Raw genomic sequence first — 20,202 nt, 5'->3', positions numbered from 1 at the left:
ATTAACAAATAAATCTGCAGCACCTTGAATTTTTGTCTAATTTCTGATTTTTCTCCCACAAACTTAACCAGAGGGGAAAAACCATACTACCTAAAAAAAAAAGAAAAAAATTGTGAGCCCAGACATATTAATCACTGTGTGTAATTGTTCTGCTGCTGTACTGCATTGTATTCCATCATTAATTGAGCAGGGATTGCACCAACCGTTATTTACAGGTAATTATATTCTTAAAGCCCGTTTAAACAAAGAATCATAACTATAATGACGACTAAATTTGCATACACACCAAAATAAATTCAGTTTATTATGAACCCAAGCCGCAGTTGTCATCTGTCACTTTAAATGCTCAAGCTCTTTCAAATCTTGAAGGATTCTGATCAATGTTTTTATAATTTATCAGCTGGAAAAGTTCGTAAAGTGATTACCACAATATCATTTTTCTATGCCGTTAACATTATAGTGAGGACTTTTCTATTCTCATTAAATTAGGAAGATTATGGACTATTTATCGTATGATAGGGTCTTGAACTGTCATTAGAAATGGAGAAAATAAACGTATTAGACTGTGAAAGGCCAAGGGTTTGCTAAGGGCCAACATTCATAAACTCATTTTGTACAGGGAAGTTGTTCTTAACCTCCTTATATTGACCAATATTAAGGCCCAAGAGCAAGGCTGCATATCATTTCATTTTGAAAATTACGTCATAAACAAAACCACCTGGGATTATTAGGCTACTATACACCATATTCATATTATTGTGAAAATGCTGATTCCCTTTAAACTGACAGTATATTACTCTACTAATCACCTCACATTTATAGGGCACCTAAAGCAGTCGAGAGGAAAAGAAAAGGATGGAGTGGCTAGCTTTGGGTTGAGAACCACTGGTATGGAGAGGTGTTAGAAAAGTGTTTGGACTGACCAAGTTCTCGTTGGTGAGGCGCGTGATCTCGTGCTGTAGACTGGCTTCGATTCGGGCCTCTGGAGGAAGCTGCAGGTTCTGAGCTAACAGCTGCTGCTGACGGTTATTGTCCTCTTTGACACTGTGCAATTCTCCACGCAAAACCTCCACCTCGTTCTCATGAGACCGACGCTGAGCCTGCAACTGAAACTCCAACAACCTACACAGACAGAGAGAGCAAATAACCAGAACCACAGTTCTTCATTAGAACAGCATTTGACTCCGTTTTGAGGTCGAAGCGTTAAAGGAACAGTTCACCCAAAGATGAAAAACTTGTCATTATTTACTAACACTCAAAATTTTACACCTAAATGCTGTAAAGAGAATTTCTAAAACATTTTATACAGCCTTTCCACACAATGATATTTCACCATAAAAACAGAACATGCAATCTGTGTGCTACATTCCAGAAATTATGTTGTTATTCACTGTTAATCTTTGTTTGATTTCTAAAATATTGTGTTGGTCAGTGTGATTTTAGTATCTTTAAGATTAAATGAAATTTCAGTCCCTCCAGAAAAACTGAAACGCATTTTTTGTGATTGTTGCAGACAAAAATCCTTGATTTTGCGGCACGTTTTCTTAAAAAATGCGATGGAATATGCAGGATATTTTTGCAATTTTATGCGATGAAATTGCGTGCACTTGCAAAAACTGCGGTTTGATGAAAAAGAGAAAAAAAGGTGATTCCCCCAACACCTTTTTCTCACTAGGCTACTACCTTAATGTAAAGAGTAATTTCTTATTACTTCCTATGATAAGCGAGCATACTAAATCACATAATATTTAAGTTGCAATCTCTTACTGCAACGTAAATTATTTTACATACTACTAATATAATTACAACTGTAAGTTTTTGGTACTGTTCTGCAACAAAAAAATGCAATCTTACAACTGTAAAGTTGCATCAACTTCTGAATGAAACTACAAGCCTAGTGAAAAGGGGGTGTTGGGGGAATCACCTTTTTTTCTCTATTTCATCAAACCGCAGTTTTCGCAAGTTCTCGCAATATAATTTGGCTCCACTGTCATGTAACAAATCAGGAAACTGCTTCGCGCGTTCTTTTGTGCTTATTTTTGTTGGCAAATAAGAATGATTTGCGTACTTCAAGTTTCACCCTGGTTTCCCCGCGGGGTTTGCAGATGATGTTCACGTAACGTAATTACGTCACTTCATAAGGTTCCCATGGCAATAGGTGAAAATGGCGCTTTACTTGTGTGAAGTAAACGAAACATTTTTCAACTTTCTGCTAATATATATGTGAGTTTTTTGCAATGAAAATACAGGGATTATGAAATCATGCTAGCCCCGCATATTTTGCTTTCTGAAATCGGTAATTAATGCGGCAAAAGAGCGGCGTATTTGAAAAAATGCGACCCCGCATAAATATGCGGCCTTTGGCTGATTGTGCATTAAATCAAGCGATCGCATAATCGCGTTTTTCTGGAGGGACTGAAATTTACGCTTTTATCCAAAGCAACTTACAGTGCATTCAGGATAACATGTGTTCCCTGGGAATCAAACCCACAACCTTTTGCACTGCTAACACAATGCTCTACCACTGAGCCACAGAAATACTACTACTCGTAAAATATTAAAATCTATTAAAATAGATACTATTATAGCTTGTATTATAACTTTTATTATTTTCATCTTTTCTTAAATGTATATTATAAATTGTAATTTTCAAGTTTCTGCAATTTTGTTGTGTCTGTCTATACAGTTTTTTTTTTTTTTTTGCTGTTATTTTAGTACATCAAGTTAAACTAAATTAAAATGAGTAATTTGGATTTGGAATATCACACAGTTGCACAGACTAATTTCATGGTACTTTTGTGGTGACTGATTTTGTTATAATAGTGTGGACGAATGTGATGTTCTTGACATTCAGATGTTAGACATAAATAATGACCAACTTTTTATTATTGAGTGAACCATTCCCAACAAAGTTTGAGAAACCTGCCCGTTGTTTCTTGCCGAGTAACTACATGCTGTTTTAAAATAAGAGTTTTCCTATCTAATTAATGTTAGTCCATTATTAACTCTACAAAGAGTTCTTTCTTGCATGTTTTGATTTCAGGAAGCACTAGTCATATGTTAAGGAGATCATTCTGCAGGCACTAGTGTTTAGGTCAGTATAAACAGCACAATGCTAGGTGATTATGACTTAGGAAAGCTCAGGGACCAAAATCAGTCTAAAAACGGAGGATGGAGAGATGAGAAAGCTGAACGCTCAGACTCTCACACATTTCTACATGCTCTCATCTCTCGGTTCTTTAACCTGTTAGTTTCCTTTAACCCTTCATAAACCAGCCACAGTTCTCCATCCTCATTCAGCTTATGGTAGTCAGGGAATTGGGATCTGATGGGGTGAAACAAAGAAAGAAAAGATAAGAATGAAAAATAAAAAGGACAAACGAAAACAAAAAAGTGGCAAACTTTGATGCAAGTAGCATGTAGTGGATACATTTTACAGGTGTGTTAAAAGGATTGTTCACCCAATATGAAATATATGTGAAAGTATGTGAACACAATATAAGAAATGCAACTGAGATTTGAGAGCTAACGGAAATATTTACAATATTAGTAGTTGTAAATATTTCTGTTAGTAAGATATTAAGTAATTTTAGGGCTACAGTAAACTTAGTTTATATTTTTTATACCATTAAAAACAGTCACTTTGACCAGATTTCATTATTACAGATTTTTACAGAATAAAACACTAATATGTAAATTATTGTTTGTTTAGATATAAGCTAAAATGTACAAAAGGGATGCACTGACAGCATCTAAAACAAGTATTTTGTATGCAAAGCTTCAAAAGAATTAAAGTATTTACAATTACTTTCATTTTAAATAAATATATTTGTGTAGTTATGCTTCTCCTATGACTGGAATGGCATTAAGCTAAAATGTTCTTTTTTTTTTGTAAGCTATTCCTTTAAGGGTCTCTGGTCTGGGTGATTATTAATATGGATTATTCTAATTAAACTGTATATAAAAAATAAAAATAAAAAATATCAGAAAATTAAAAAATGAAGTTAAACATCACAAAGATGAAAGGCAAACAGAATAAATGATAAATGATAACAAAGAAGACTGTAAATGTAGCAAACATAAAAAAGAAATAATTTGTTCGTCATGTTTCAATTTGCTTTAATTAGCTATTTGTCCACTAGGGGTGTAACAGTACGCAAAAATCACAGTTTAGGTACGTACCTCGGTTTTAAAGTCACGGTTCGGTTCATTTTCGGTACAGTAAGGGACAGAAATGCAAACATTAAACTGCAAGTTGTTTATTACTATGAACTTTTTTTTAACAATTTGTTTACACTTTTTTAAAATACTTTTTAATAAAATATATATAAAATAAAAAAAAAAGAATAAGAAATAAAATACTGCTGCAAAGTTCTCCACTAAATAAAATACTCTGTCTCAAACCAATATCATATAATAAAATATAATGAAAAATATAAATAAATAACTGTGATTACAGTGCAGCATTACCAATCCCAGCTTGTAGGCCTGCTCATATTTAAAATATATATATATATATAACTTTTCCAAAGTGTAAATTGCAGCATCAACAGTTTCAGTTTTTAGACCTTCTCAGTTTTCGTTATTGCGTTGGCCTGTTTAAATGCCGACCGGAGCTGCGTTTGAATTACAATCGTTTTTCCCTAGTTGTAGTGATGTTCACACTCGCGTGTAGCCTTTTGAAAACCTTAGGCCGGATAAACACTGGCATATTGTACCTGTCAAACATAGTCTATTTTGCCGTCAATACTGTTGACGGTGTCCTTTATCAGTAGGCTTTATATTTATGCTCAACATGTATAGATATTGTGATCGTGAAGACAAGATCCTGGTCTGTCGGTGGTTTCCCTCTATGTAACCTACAGCAGCAGCAGCGCACCAGCGAAGCGTCAGGCACGATTCTGGTGTGTAAAGACACAGAAAACTCGAAGCAGCTGTCACGCTACTGACATGCAGCAGAAACGCCACGCTCACACCACGAAGCCACTGTATCAATGGCCTTAGAATCAGCTGCAGGGCGGGATATGTGCTGAACGCCGAGACTTACGCCACTTAATATGTTCGTTTGGAACCTCGAAAATGTACCTATGTTCCGCATACAAAATATTGCATTCGGTCATTCAGTACACACGTGCACCGTACCAAAAGCCCTGTACCGAAATGGTCCGGTATGAATACACGTACCGTTACACCCCTATTGTCCACTGATTATGTGTAATAAATGGCATCTAAAGCAGTCAGCCAGAAGCCACGTGTAGGTTCATTCATCCATCACACTGAGTCACATGACCAAGCGTGGTTGTCGCAGCCTGTTTAAAACCGTAAAGCCATCACCTAAAGTAATCTACAATGCCAAATTTGTTGTTCTGCATCTGTTAGGGAGGATCAATAAAGCCAGAATCTCATTACTCTTGCTCAAATTTTTGTGAAGGCGGCTTGGCGTACTCTCAGCCTCAGACAACTGCCCACAAACCACCACAATACTGACAATCTGATGCATAATGGAAAAACTGTAAAACCTCAGCAGAACCGTAAAGAACTGTAATCTATTTCACATAAACCCTCCTCTAAACCGCTTTCCTGACAAAGAAGGTGGTGCTTCGCAATAATATGTTGCAAAGCAGATGAGACTTTATGCTGATAGACAAGGAGACAACCTATCTGAGACCATCTGTTTTGTAAGTCAAGGGTCATGCCTGTTAATGGACTGTCAAAGCTTTTTCTGTATGTTTTCTCATCTATGTATGGAATCTGTCTCTGGAATGAGGCTGATTCCCTGCTCTACTCTGAGCTGCACACACATGCAGTGAGAGCGGCCCATCATGCCCGTCCATCTGTTACCTCAACCTGCTCACAAGCTCGCTCGCTTCAGTCGGTCTGCGTGTAAACCTGGGGGATCTGTGCAGGACAGAGATGAGCCATCAACAGACAGACACAGACAGACAGACAGAGGGCTGATCCAAACAGGTAGGGTAGGGTAAACACACAGGCTTGTGAATGAGATTGTGGGAATGATAAATAGTTATTTCCTTGGTTGGGGATAGATGTGACACTACTGGGTCTGTGTGAGAAACAGCAAAGAAATTAACCTGCAGCAAATAACAAAAATAAAGATCCATGGCAGAACAGAGGTTCTCAAACTGAGAGGCATGGAAAGAGCTGGGTGGTTCAATGTCATGCGACTGGTAGAGATTCAGCTTTACTGTGCCACGATTTTAAAAATATGACAAAAAAAAAGATTTTTCAAACAGCATACTGGCTGTTTATCAGTATTTATAAAGCACATATTAATGCTTTATTATGCATGACATATTCTAGACCCCTCTAGAGCCCTACCCATTACCTAAACATAACTACCACAGGTACCTTACTTTCAATAAAGCAGTAATTAGGAGTTTTTTTAGTTTTATAAGTAATAGACCACTAGATTATTATAGTTGTGTAATATTATCTAACATTCACAAGTTTGGGGTCAGTAAAGTTATCTCTCTCGCTCTCTCTCTTTCTATATATATATATATATATATATATATATATATATATATATATATATATATATATATATATATATATATAAATAATAATACTTAGAGCAGTACAACTGTTTTCAACATTGACAATAATAATGTTTCTTGAGCAAATCAGCATATTAGAACTAATTTATGAAGGATCATGACATTAACTTTTTTCCATTACACGATTAATATTTTATATTGTTACAGTATTTCACAATATTACTGTTCTTACTGTTTTTTTTGATTAAAAAAAGCCACCTCTGTGAGCATAACTCTTAAAAAAAATAACAAAATATATAAAAAAAAAATTATATTGTGACATATGAGAAGTTTTAGCCCTTCTGCAAGTTTAAGAACCTCTGTTGTAAAACATGAAGACAGGGGACAGAGGACATATAGAGGACATATGTATGAATGGATACCAGATGTGGGACACATTCAGTCAATTCTGCAATGGATTTCATGTTTTGTGATTCAGCATGTGATTGACTGACAGTGGAAAAAAAAGTTAACATTAGTAATGTACCTGTTGGTCTCTTTAAGGCCCATGTAGGCCTGGGAGATTTCCTTGGCGTCAGTGAGCTTCTGCACGTCCTCAATGTACGGCAAAGGTTCAGTCATGGTCTCCTAAACACATACAGCAGGTTCACGTTCACATGGAAGTTCAAATTCACAGCATCCATCAACTAACTTTGACTTTTATCAGACATTTAAGCATCAGACACGTCACAAGAACAGGTTCTAGTCCAGCACTTCACTTCATTCTCAGTTAAAAAGTGACATTTCAACTTTGTTAAAAAATAGGTCCTGGATTAAAACTGTACAAAGTTACCATTAGCACAGTGTTTGTGCTTTCCAGAAGAATTAATGCTTTAAACTACTTTAAATTAAGAGCAACTTGGCAAGCACATTTCAAAGTAAATTCCTCAACACAAGCAAAATTACGATGTACGATTTTAGAGACCAGAACAGAGGTGAGGTGAAGTGAAAGACTGTTCTGCAGTCTGACCACCATACTGTACCTTCTCATCCTGATATGAGTGCACCATAAGACAAAAGGAGAAATAAAGTTAGAGAGGTTAATAAGACTTGAAGAGAAAAATGTTAGTGACAGTGTTTAAAACATCTGGAAATCCGAATGTATTTTATGTAAGAATGAAGGGTTTTGTTTCTGACCTTATGCTGCATGGCCTCTCTCTGACTGACGAGTTGAGAGCGCAGGATGAGCACCTCCTCCTTCCGCACCTCCAGCTCCTCGTTGGAGGCGTTCAGCTGATCCAGCAGGACGGTGTACGCGGGAGAACCCGGAGCGGCAGAACCGGCCTCAGCGCTGCCTCTCAGAGACTGACGCATCGCATTCAAATCATGCTTGAGCTTCTTATTCTCGGACTCCAACTCCTGACGCTAAAGAGAGAGAGAGATTTACATACTGCTTTATTTTCCTCATCATTTATCTGGTTTTACAGTAGCAAGCAAACTTTTTTTGGTGTTTCAACACCTATGTGCTTGGGGTGATTTCAGGGAGTTTCGGGAGGAATTTTGCTACCGTGCTTTCTAAATAACTACATTAATTCTAACGGAAGAGGTTTGCCACAGTGAAAAAAAAAAAAAAACCTGAAGGAGAAGACAGTGTGTGTTTACCTTCAGAGATTCATATTCCAGCTCAGCACTACGTGCTTTCTTATGCTCTTCATCGTCCTGTTGTCAATAAGAAAACACATGATCAATTACAGTAACACAGTGTGTGTGTGTACAGTATAATATATATTATATTATATATTATATATATTTATATTATTATTTCTCCTTATGTCTTATGGCACAGCTATTTTATTTTATTTTATTAATTTTTTTACAGAAAATTAAACATAAAAAAAACTGTGTGCACTTAAGAGACAAAACTGACAAAAGTGAGACAAAATTGAAGTAAATATGACAAAATAATTTTTGGGGCTGTCCTTAAATATAGAAAACAACAACAACAACAGACTGGAATCAATCTTTTAGTATCTTTTAGTTCTCATTTAAAAAGTATGTACTGTAAATGTGTGTGTGTGTGTGTGTGTGTGTGTGTACCCTAGCTCTAGCCCGCTGAAACTGCTCTTCTCTCCGATCGAGTTCGTGCTGCAGTGATTGTTTTTCTTGCTCTAGTTCTGATACTCTCTTCTGCAGCTTTAGAAACAGGGACATGTCCAGAATCGACTTGGAAACGTCCTGGTGAGAGAATGAAACAAATCCCATAATTACACATGCAATATATGCCATTTTATGCATATGACCTTTAAAACACTCAAAGAAGTGGAATGTAAGAATTGGCTTAAAGTGGAATTTAAATTCTATTATAAGCAACTGAGTATTGTGATTGATCATAATGATAATCCACATTCTGCTCTCACCTCCCCTCCCCGGGACCCTTCCTCTGACTCGGCAAACTCTGAATTGTAGGTCCATTCTGATTCGTTGCTGCTGTGTGTGGAGTCTGTGCGCCTGTGACCAGGTTTTGGAACATTCTAGAAAAAAAGGACTTGTCAGAAAACTGAAGGGCTTGTAATGAAATGAGTGTGCAGGATTGGACCCTTAACCAGTTTGGTTATACAGGGCTTTGTAAGACCCGGTAGATGAGCAGTCATTCAGACAACCCACCAATTAGTTGAAAGCACTGAATTTTTGCAATCCTTGAATGACTGTGTACTCACTACAGCGAGAGTGATCTCCTCTTTCAAATCGTCGTATTTCTCCTCTAGTCGGAGGTGTTCGGTGAGAAGATTCTGGTAGCGAGACCGTTCCTCGTTTAAATCGTATTTTAACTGCTGGGTTTCCTCCTTCAGAGCCCTCTGCATTTTCTCTGTAAAACATAAAATACATATAACAGAAACAGAAAAACATTCCCACAGAACAGTCAACCGTCACTTATGTGCAATACTGCATACATTATATTGACTTAAAGGTACAATTTGTAAGATATTTGCAGTAAAATATCTAAAACCCACTAGGCTAGTGTTATACATTTTGTCCAGCTGATTACTAACAATACCTCGGATGTTTTCAACTACTTTTAAATTATGAGAAATTTCCCATTCTAAACAGTGACACGGGCCAGTGCAGTCGCCTGTCAATGACATTAGTTATCCTTTGTTACCGCCTTTACTGACGTAGAAACCACATGACAACAGTTTCGTGGACAAATGCGGAAGTAGCTTCGCGACAAACTTCAACTAGAAAGAGATGCCGATCTCGCTTGTGTTCTACTCGACAGGTGAGTTGTTTTGATTCGTATCTTTACAGAAAATGTATGCTATTATAACGATCAACAAGATTAGTATTATGGGGCATACACGCCAAACGCGGGGATCACGTCTCCAGACCCGCACGAGGATGCATCTAATCCATAGTCTGATCGCGTCTTTGCATTGACTTTGTATGTAATCTACTCGGGCAAATTGTTTAACTCGTATATATAAATACATGATTTATCTTTCCATCTGATTGATGGCCGTCAGCGGTTCGGTAGAAGACAACAAATCCCATCATTCCACGCTCCTCCTTAGTGTCATCAAACCACGTGATTGTTATTGTTTTGGTAGTGAGCCCTCTAGTGGCAGGTCCTACAACCTGTACCTTTAATGATAGTAGAAACCTATAGTATTAGTAGTGATGCGATGTGATAAAAATGACAATTAAGTTGACTTTGACTTGAACTTCAATTTGGCACAATAATGATTTCTGCAGATATTTAATTTTCAACATGAATCAAAACCGTTCAGTATTTTCTCAAGTTACATTTTACACGCTTGAAACTGTTCTAGTATAAATTTTCATATTTAATTGGCTGTTTATTATAAAATTTTGCCTTATTGGTGCATTTAAATGATGAATAATTTATTTTTATATTCTTCCAAAAAAACAAAAATCACATGACAGTCAGAACTAATTTTACATTAAAAGGTATAAGGCAAAGAAGAGGAATAAGAAGAAAGAAAGGAGCCCTACATTGCCTATCCCTAAAGGAGTGACAGATTATAGTTGCACAGTTTTGCTTTACCTGTCCACTGCTGGCTCTGTTCCTGGATCAGTCGGTTCAGGTCGTTTTTCTCGTTCTTCAGCAGGTGGTTTTGCTCCTTTAGTTCTGAGATCATCTGTTACAAACATTACACAAACACAATCAGCTTGGCATCTTAGGGCCCTACAATATAATACACCCGGCGCAATGTGACGCAAGGTGCACCACAAGTGTGTTTGCTAGTTTCAGTTCGGCACCGTTCACATTTTCTCGTTCAGTGCCACGTCGTTTAATTAGCAAATGCATTTGCGCCCATTTATACGCCCATGGGCATGCTGGTCTAAAAAAAGAAGTGTGTTCAAGCGCAATTCTGGCGCATTGCTATTTTAAGGAGCTGAAAATAGACTGTGCCATAGACCAGCTCAAACCTGGTCTAAAGTCTGGCACAATGTTTTTATTTTTTTTATTTAAAGAACGTGTTAGTATAGGCGGGTAGACAATGCGCGTACACACTGCTTATTAAACACAGGGACGCACAGCAGCACATAAAAATGCCATATATTACAAATTAAAAGATTGCAATGCATAAGAATTTTTTTGTAGGCTAATTAAATATTAAAATGCCTACATGTCATAATGGACAGTCATTGCATGTTTCAGAATTAGGCTATCTATTTATTAGCTCCGTTTCATCTCGGAGACATTTATATTTACCTTTACATTTAATCATTTAGCAGACGCTTTTATCCAAAGCGACTTACAAATGAGAACAATAGAAGCAGTCAGGTCAACAAGAGAACAACAACAGTATACAAGTGCCATGACAAGGAGACGTGTTCTGTCTTTGCGCTTGCCAAATTCTGCCACGTAAATAGCAAATCCGTCATGGCACGAGCGCAACTGGCTCTTAAAGGGATTGGAAGACGAGACTCTGATTGGTTTATTGCACGTTACACCCAAAAAAAAAACCTCATTAAGAGAATAGGGACAACCCGTTAAGACCATGTGCCCGGGTGCGCCATCCGTTTTTCCGTCATTAAAATAGCAAAATTGGATTTGGATACGCCCTGAGTGCAGCTGCGCTGTGCGCTTTACACTTTGCGTTTAGATTGTTAAAATAGGGCCCTTAGTCTTTAAAAGTTAGCCTATTATGTCACGGGTGCTTGTACTGAACCGGCAACACTGGTTTAATTGCTGATATATTCAAAAATATTCAATGGAATATTAATTTACTCAACACACCCAGTACTGTGTTTATTGTGGCTTTGTGAATCGTTTTAGTCTTCTATCACCCTAAAACTACAACTACTACTTCTAAAATTTGCGCTGAGCTCTAGTTTCTATCCCTCTCACTTGTATGAATGAACAGATCTTTTCTTTTCCAAAGGTTTAAAGCAGTGTGCAGGTCTCTCTAATCCCTGAATGGAGACTAGGAGGACTGTCTAAAAGCAGGGAAGTGTAGCTAACCTATGGGACTAAATTGACTTTTTTGGGGGATCTGTTGTGGAGCTGGAATTTGCTAACATAAAGCCACTTTGATTCTAATTTTGGTTCTAATAATTACTGGTTCTTAGTAATTATTCTGTGAAACTTATTTGCAAAGATTTAGCAAATTAGTATGGGAGAACTTTAGGACACTGGAACCATAAATTTAAAGGAACACCACTGGGAGATGAATGAGTTTTGTGAATCAGTTCGCTGTCCAAATGAATAGCCTTCTTAGGAAAATAACTGGGTGATGACTCAATGCATAAATAAATCAGTTCATAGCTTTAGCTTTTTTTTTTTTCAAATGACACACACAAACTGATTAGTGAATCCCCCTTAGATTTTTGTAAAGTGCTTTGTGAAGTCTGCACCAGTGCTTCATATCTGACCACAACTTCATACAGCACCTTTTCCGTCTCCTCCTGGTAGGTTTGTGCCCAGTCCTCGATGGCTTTCTTCTCCTTCTGTGTGTTCTGCAGATCTTTGCGAAGTCGCTCCAGCTCCTCTAGAAGAGATGTAACTTTGTTGGCGTTGTTTTTGGCATCCTCTTCTGCCCCTCGCAGACGCGTCAACTCCACACGCAGACGCTCGAACTCCGCAGCATGGCTGATCTCTAGACTGTGCAAACGCTCGCTGACAGCACGGTTCTCCTTGTTCTAGAGTGAAACCAAAACACAACACCAATTAATTGTTCTTAACCTTACAAAGCCTAGCGTATCATATTTGATACATTCATTTATAAGGCCTATAAATTATCAACATGATCAAAGCTTTGCTGAAAAACAGACTCCTTGCATTCTGATTCATTGTTCATTCTTTTTAAATTATTTTTATGAAGTAAACAATAACAATTTCTTATTTTTAGTAATAATTCAAGATTAACATTTTCTAGACTGAAGCAACCTCGGTTTACTTGATTATCCATAAGAAATGTGTTTAAATGTATCAAATAGGATATAACAGGCTTTTGTATAACATTTATTTGCACATCTCTCAATCATCACTGTATTGCGTATCATTATATTTTTCCCCCACAACTAAAACTACAAAGCTTTGTTCAAAGAACTAAGCACATATCCTAAATATCATCATATTGAGACATATTATTGGAGAATACAGACTTCCAACTGATGTTCACATGCATTTTATATATGTAGTCTGCTATACTGCTGCAAAGCAAGTACAGAAACTTGCAATTGCCAATACACACGCTGATACAATGCTGTGCATATTTAAGACATAACGCTGCTGCACAAATAGCATATAAAATGACCCGTAGCAGATTGATAAGGTGGAGCTGGGGAAGGTGGAGGGTTTCAGAGGATGCTCTAGTTAATGTAAACCAGCTTTTTAAATGTAAGCTACTCTGCTGCATATGCAACATGAAATATTCAACTTGTGCCAACTAGTGAATTCCATCAGTTTGCATTGAGGACCCATCAGCCTGTGCCATCCAGGGTTTCATGACAGAACTTGGCATACATTCAATAAAAAACTAAAAATAAGGTGGGATTTGATTGTGAAAAGTAGTATCTACATGGCAGTTGTCCGGATGGAAGGAAGATGTAAAGTAAGATGGCATCAGCAGAATATAATTTTTTTATTTCATGGGCATAGCAAGCGATCACATTTTATTTACGATGACGAACACAACTTTTTAAAAGAATAACATGCACTGATGAATTCTGCAAAAGAACACCAGGAATCACAATTATGATTTCATTCGGACGAAGCCAAAGCATCTTAGTGTGAAGTGTGGTACCTGTTCGTCTATCCTGCGCTGCAGTTGCATGATCTTGTTCTCCATGCCGATGTTGAGTTTCTTGAAGTGTTCCACCGAACGTGCCTCGATCTTGAGTTTCTTGAGTTCCCGCTTGGCTCGCATGCGGCGGATGCAGCACTGAAGGTAAACGATGGCTTTGAGCGACCGCTTGTACCACTGCCGGGCCAACCAGCCACGGACCATCTTCTGAATGATGATGGTCTTGTGCTCACGCAGAAGCTGAACAAACACACAATAACACATGATGGACAGGGAGAATAAAAAAACACAAATACACAAGCTTTAAGAACATTGTAATGCAATGTAGAGATGAGTGTTCTCAAATCACTTTTTTCTCTCACACCTTCTGCCTTCTTAATTTGCAGATATTACATATCCTGCCTTTATAATCCACTGCTGATCAACAGAACTCAGATAGCAGGAAAAGAGAGGGGAGAGAGACAGTAAGAGTAATAATACAGCCGTAGCTGCTGTGGTCGCTCAGTGGGACAGTCCCTACATTGGAACAACCTGCACCCTGTGAGGTCACAGTGGGAAGGAGACTTAAGGTCATCACAACACTGTGTTATCTTCTTCCAGAGACTTTAAAAACTCCAACCAGTGACTAGCAAGCTAGTAAAATACTAGGAATCTGAAGGAAAGACAGAATTGCACCTTTCGTGGTTTACTCCGTACTATCTAATGGCAGATTATCTTTGCATAGTGTTCAAACACATACATTAAAATGTCAGTGGTTTTATATATTTGACAGTCAATCATTTATAATAATATATAAAAAAGAAGTAGTGGTAGTGTAAATTAAAATCAGTCACTTAGAAACACTCTGCGTTTAAACCACTCTGACTCACGTGTGCAGTTAGCAGCTTTCACTACTCATGTGTCTCATGCCTGAAATGATTCATGTAATGTATGTACTATTGGGTATCAGCATTCTGTGATAAGCCTGCCCTCTAGTGGTGACTCATAAAGTGACGTATTGAAGTTAACAGTTCAGAGTAAAAACAATGTGAGTTAACACGACTCGATTGTCTGCTGTGTGTATCATTCATTCTGCCAACATACACAACAAAATTGGCGACGAGGTCTGGATCAACAACTACAGATGCGTCAACAAGACTTTAATGGACATGTAACAGGAAGAGATTGTGAAAAGACAGCGTGAGTCACATGAAAGAAAGAGAAGCCAATTAAAGTGTAAAGCTAAACTGCAAACGAGCAAAAATGTCAATGATTGGAACAATCACCGCTTTTGATAGTAATGCTGAAGATTGGGGAACTTATGTGGAAAGAGTGGAATTATACTGTGAGGCTAATGATGTTGCAGATGATAAGAAGGTGGCTGTTTTGCTGAGCGTGATGGGAGCAAAGACGTATGGACTGCTCCGTAGTTTGTTAACCCCTGAAAAGCCAGCGGATAAAACATTTCAGCAAATAGTGGACATTCTAAATGAACATTTAAACCCCAAACCCCTATTAATTGCGGAAAGATTCAGATTCCATAAGCGTAACCAAGCAAAAGGAGAAAGCATTCCTGAATATATAGCTGAGCTACGCCGATTGTCAGAACATTGTCAATTTGGAGCTGGACTGGCAGATGCATTAAGAGACAGGCTTGTGTGTGGAATGCACAATGAAAGCACACAAAAAAGACTGTTGACAGAAAAAGACTTGACACTCGATCGTGCACTGAACATAGCAATATCCATGGAGACTGCAGCAAAAGATGCATTGGAATTGCAACAAAAAACAATGGAATGTGCAACAAATAAGCTGTCACTGAAATTGGAAAGAAAACAGAAATGTTATCGCTGCGGAAAAATGTCTCATGATGCGAATGACTGCTGGTTCAAAGATAAAGAGTGCAGAAAATGCCATAAAAATGGGCACATCGAACGTGTATGCAAAATGGGCAGACAGAGGATACAAAAAGACAGAACACACAAAGTGAAACGTAAATCCGCCACTGTACATCAAGTTACTGAAAATGAAACAAACACAAGTTCAGGTACAGATGATCTTTCATGTTTGGAACTGTACAGTATTAAGGAGACTGATCGAAGAGTTATTTGGCTTACACCAGAAGTGTCAGGAGTCAAACTAAAAATGGAGTTAGACACTGGATCGGCCTTATCAGTCATCTCAGCAGCTGATTACCAGCGACTGTTCTCAAAAATACCACTGCAAAGCACATCAGTGATATTAAAGACCTATACTGGTGAAACAGTGTCTCCGAAAGGGAAATTACCAGTAATTGTGAAGTACAAAGAAAATCAGCAGCAACTGAACTTGTATGTGTTGGAAAATGGAGGGCCTGCATTGTTTGGACGTGAGTGGCTGAGGAAAATACCTGTGGACTGGCACACAATAAAAAACCTGGATGTGTCCCAGCAAGTCAATAACAAAGAGACACAAAAGACCCTAGTGCAAATTTTAGAAAATGCAGAACCTGTGTTTCAGAAAGGAATAGGAACACTTAAGGGAATAAAAGCAAATCTGGAGTTGGAAGAAAACACTTCTCCAAAATTCTTTAAAGCTCGCCCAGTCCCGTACGCAATTCGTCCCAAGGTGGAGGCAGAGCTGGAAAATTTGGAAAAAATGGGAATTCTGACAAGGGTTGAATGGAGCGAATGGGCAACACCCATAGTCCCAGTGATCAAAAAAGGGAAAGCAGGAGATGTGCGTATTTGCGGGGATTTTAAAGTGACCATTAATCCAGCGCTTCATGCAGTACAGTATCCCCTGCCACGCATTGAAGACATTTTTGCATCCTTGTCTGGTGGAGAACACTTCTCAAAAATTGACCTAGCCCAAGCTTACCTTCAAATGGAGATGGATGAGAAATCCAAGAAATTCTTGACCATCAACACACATAAAGGGCTCTATCAGTACAACCGTCTTGTTTTTGGAATTGCCTCAGCCCCTGCTTTGTGGCAGAGAGCGATGGACCAGGTGTTGCAGGGTATCCCGGGAACGCAGTGTTACCTGGATGATATCATTGTAACGGGGAAGGATGATTCAGATCACCTCCAAAACTTGCAACGGGTGCTGATGAGATTGTGTGAGTATGGACTAAGAGCCAACAAAGAAAAATGTGAGTTCTTTAAGTCTCAGATTTCTTACTGTGGTCATGTGATAGACAAAGATGGTCTACACAAGTCACAAGACAAAATTGAAGCTGTGCTAAAGGCGCCACACCCACAAAATGTGTCTCAACTGCGATCATATCTCGGACTTGTGAACTATTACCACAAATTTCTTCCAAACCTCTCCACTGTACTACATCCTTTGAATGCATTGTTGCAAACAAAGACACAGTGGAAATGGTCGGACAGCTGTGAACAAGCTTTCCAAGAGACCAAAAGGCTCATAACTTCTGATGTAGTGCTGACACACTTCAACCCATCTATGCCTATCAGACTGGCGTGCGATGCATCACCATATGGAATTGGCGCAGTGCTGTCACACAAGTTTCCAGATGGCACTGAAAAACCGATAGCCTTCGCATCTAGATCACTAACGACAGCAGAACGTAACTATGCACAAATAGACCGTGAAGCACTTAGTCTCGTGTGGGGTGTAAAAAAATTCCACCATTATCTGTATGGTCAAAGGTTTACCCTGATCACAGATCATCAGCCCTTGGTCTCGATCTTCAATGTTCGGAAGGGTGTCTCAGCGATGGCCTCAGCACGGCTGCAGCGTTGGTCACTCTTTTTGGGTGCTCACCAATATGATATCGAGTACAAAGGCACCAAACTACACGGTAATGCTGATGGCTTGTCACGTCTTCCACTAAAGTTGACAGAAGAGTCAAAGGCGATGGATCCAGCTGACGTGTTTCAAACCTCAATTGTGAGTCAGTTTCCTGTGACAAATGCCACTATTCAGAGAGAAACCCGCAATGACCCAACATTGTCTAAGGTCTATGATATCACTGTACATGGGTGGCCGACAAAAGGGAACTCCCTATATCCAGCATTCGCAGCGAGGAGAGAACAGCTTTCTGTGTGTCAAGGAACTCTAATGTGTGGCTTACGAGTCGTCATTCCCTCCAAATTGCGCAGTAAGATGCTGGACACACTGCATGAAGGACATTTGGGCACTGTAAAAATGAAAAACCTTGCCCGCAGTTACATGTGGTGGCCGGGAATCGACAAACAGATTGAGGATCTGGCAAAGGCTTGTCCAGGATGTCAAAAGACACAGAACTCTCCGCCATTAGCTCCCTTGCATCCCTGGGAATGGCCGTCAACACCGTGGCAAAGAGTGCATGTCGACTTTGCTGGACCATTCAAGGACTCAATGTTCTTGATCGCCGTGGACGCGCATTCTAAGTGGCCTGAAGTTGTTCTAATGAAGACAACCACATCCGAAAAGACTGTTTCTGTGCTAAGAACAATATTCTCCAGAAATGGGCTGCCAGAACAGATATGCACGGATAATGGACGACAGTTTGTCTCAGACGAGTTTCAGAAATTCATGAAGCTGAACGGAGTCAAGCACATTACTTCCGCACCATACCATCCTGCCACTAATGGCTTGGCAGAAAGGTTTGTACAAACCTTCAAGAAAGCAATAAAAGCAATGGATAATGACACTATCTCGCTCCAACACAAAATAGACAACTTCCTTTTCATGTACAGAAATGCCACTCACTCCACGACTGGTCAAACACCAGCGATGATGTTCCTGAAGAGGAATTTAAGATCTCGTTTGGATCTCATCAAACCTGATGTTCGACGAGATGTAGAAAACAAACAATTTGTGCACATGAACAATAGACAAACAAGAAACTTCCAAGTAGGACAAGAAGTCTTAGCACGTGACTACAGACTGGAAAAGTGGCAGCCAGGTACCATCACCACCAGAACTGGACCCTTGATGTACACAGTAAAGGTTGGAGACAACACATGGAGACGGCATGCAGATCAGCTGGTGGATCGGCAGACAAAATCCTCGCTGTTACCTGTTTCTGATTCACCTGACAATGTCCCTGATGTAAATGACAAGGTCAATGATGCTGTTGAGACTGCCCCTCTTACCTCAGTTAACACGAACGATTCTGAACCACAAAATGATGAACCAGATGGGACGATTCCAGTTACACCTGAACAGCACCCAGGTTCACAGAGACGTTATCCTGAGAGATGTAGGAAACCTCCCCAAAGGCTTGATTTGTAGTTGTGTTTTAGTTGGCAACATTGTTCAGGTTAATTGTAAATGTTATGCAGTAAGTTTATAGTTATGTATTTCTTGTTTCTTAGGTTGATTAATCTAGGGGGGGAGGAAAGTGTAATGTATGTACTATTGGGTATCAGCATTCTGTGATAAGCCTGCCCTCTAGTGGTGACTCATAAAGTGACGTATTGAAGTTAACAGTTCAGAGTAAAAACAATGTGAGTTAACACGACTCGATTGTCTGCTGTGTGTATCATTCATTCTGCCAACATACACAACAATTCACTTGTTTCCAGTGTGTTTATTATAAGCCAGCCAGCATCATATTTTACCCCGATGTATATCAATTTATCAGTGTTTGTTTAAATGGTAAGTTGTTAACGTCGTGTATACTGGTATGAGACCAGTACTGTTTGTGAGCTGTGTGTTTATGACTGGGACAAAGATATTTCTAAATGTAAGAACGGTGTATCAGTATGTCTGGTTTCCTCCTCACCGCTTTGTACAGCTGTCTGGCCATGTATGCCCTGAGGATGCACTGCATGGCCAGAGCGGCAGCCTGCTTGCGTTTGTAACACGTTCTCTGGACGTACATGCGCTGGTACTTCTGAATGACGATCGCAGCACGTGTGCGTCGCAGGAACTTTGCAAGACTGTGGGGAAGAAAGAAAAACACAGAGGTTACTACTTGTGCACCAGCACATTCTCACTTGAAAAAAGTATAGAGCGCAATTATTGGGTTCTGGAAATAAAAAAGATCCCTTTCCTTTTCTCAGCAGGGAAATTTATTTTTAAAATAACTTACAGAGCCTTAAAAGGCTGTTAATTAATAGTATATGCTTTCGCTGAAGCCATCTGTTTACATTATTTCAACCTGTTTTTCAAAGAATCACGTCTAACAGCATAACTCCCAGTGAAAAACTACATTATAGATAAATCTGCAGAGCAAATTCTACTATTTAGAGAGATGTGGCGAGCAAATCATGCCAAATTTGAATCACTTTCCCTATGCTCTCAAAATACATTAATATTCGTAAATATTTTGCATTTACATAATCCAAACCATTATTTTTATACATATTATAACGACATGACTTTTTTATTTGACTGCCATTCGGAATGATTTATGTGACTGTAGTTTCCTTCCCTCATTAAAACCATTAGGTACACAGTATAGAACCTTTGTCTTTTTGTCCGAGGCTTATAACGCTTTCTCTATAGCAAAAAAATTATATATA

General features: G+C 38.7%; 2 protein-coding genes across 6 annotated transcripts in view; one reads left to right on the top strand and one right to left on the bottom strand.

Moving 5' to 3' along the window:
• The window catches only part of LOC113061820 (unconventional myosin-Va-like), an 85,032-nt gene that overhangs the window by 17,512 nt on the left and 47,318 nt on the right, over positions 1-20,202 (bottom strand). For 3 of the 5 annotated variants that reach the window (XM_026231268.1, XM_026231270.1, XM_026231271.1), the window contains 12 exons: positions 19,461-19,617; positions 13,766-14,005; positions 12,411-12,659; positions 10,558-10,651; positions 9,212-9,360; positions 8,912-9,025; positions 8,592-8,729; positions 8,157-8,213; positions 7,692-7,919; positions 7,538-7,546; positions 7,042-7,142; positions 924-1,122 (listed from right to left, as the gene is read on the bottom strand). In XM_026231268.1, the coding sequence (XP_026087053.1) occupies positions 924-1,122; positions 7,042-7,142; positions 7,538-7,546; positions 7,692-7,919; positions 8,157-8,213; positions 8,592-8,729; positions 8,912-9,025; positions 9,212-9,360; positions 10,558-10,651; positions 12,411-12,659; positions 13,766-14,005; positions 19,461-19,617 (1,735 nt within the window). Of the gene's footprint in view, positions 1-923; positions 1,123-3,244; positions 3,326-7,041; positions 7,143-7,537; positions 7,547-7,691; positions 7,920-8,156; positions 8,214-8,591; positions 8,730-8,911; positions 9,026-9,211; positions 9,361-10,557; positions 10,652-12,410; positions 12,660-13,765; positions 14,006-19,460; positions 19,618-20,202 lie in introns of all 5 variants that reach the window. The other 2 variants (XM_026231272.1, XM_026231269.1) reach the window with 2 other exon arrangements.
• Positions 13,856-19,445, top strand: LOC113061821 (uncharacterized protein K02A2.6-like). The gene has a single exon (XM_026231273.1). The coding sequence runs from the start codon at positions 15,008-15,010 to the stop codon at positions 18,965-18,967; it is 3,960 nt and encodes a 1,319-aa protein (XP_026087058.1). The 5' UTR covers positions 13,856-15,007; the 3' UTR covers positions 18,968-19,445.

Source organism: Carassius auratus, chromosome 43 (assembly GCF_003368295.1).
Source record: "Carassius auratus strain Wakin chromosome 43, ASM336829v1, whole genome shotgun sequence".
NCBI lineage: Eukaryota > Metazoa > Chordata > Actinopteri > Cypriniformes > Cyprinidae > Carassius > Carassius auratus.
The sequence above is the reverse complement of the archived record's forward strand: the minus strand, read 5'-3'. Positions and strand labels throughout refer to the sequence as shown.

What these genes read in the sequence shown, in the direction of transcription:
- LOC113061821 (XM_026231273.1), top strand. Translation starts at nt 15,008, where the DNA reads ATGTCAATGATTGGAACAATCACCGCTTTTGATAGTAATGCTGAAGAT.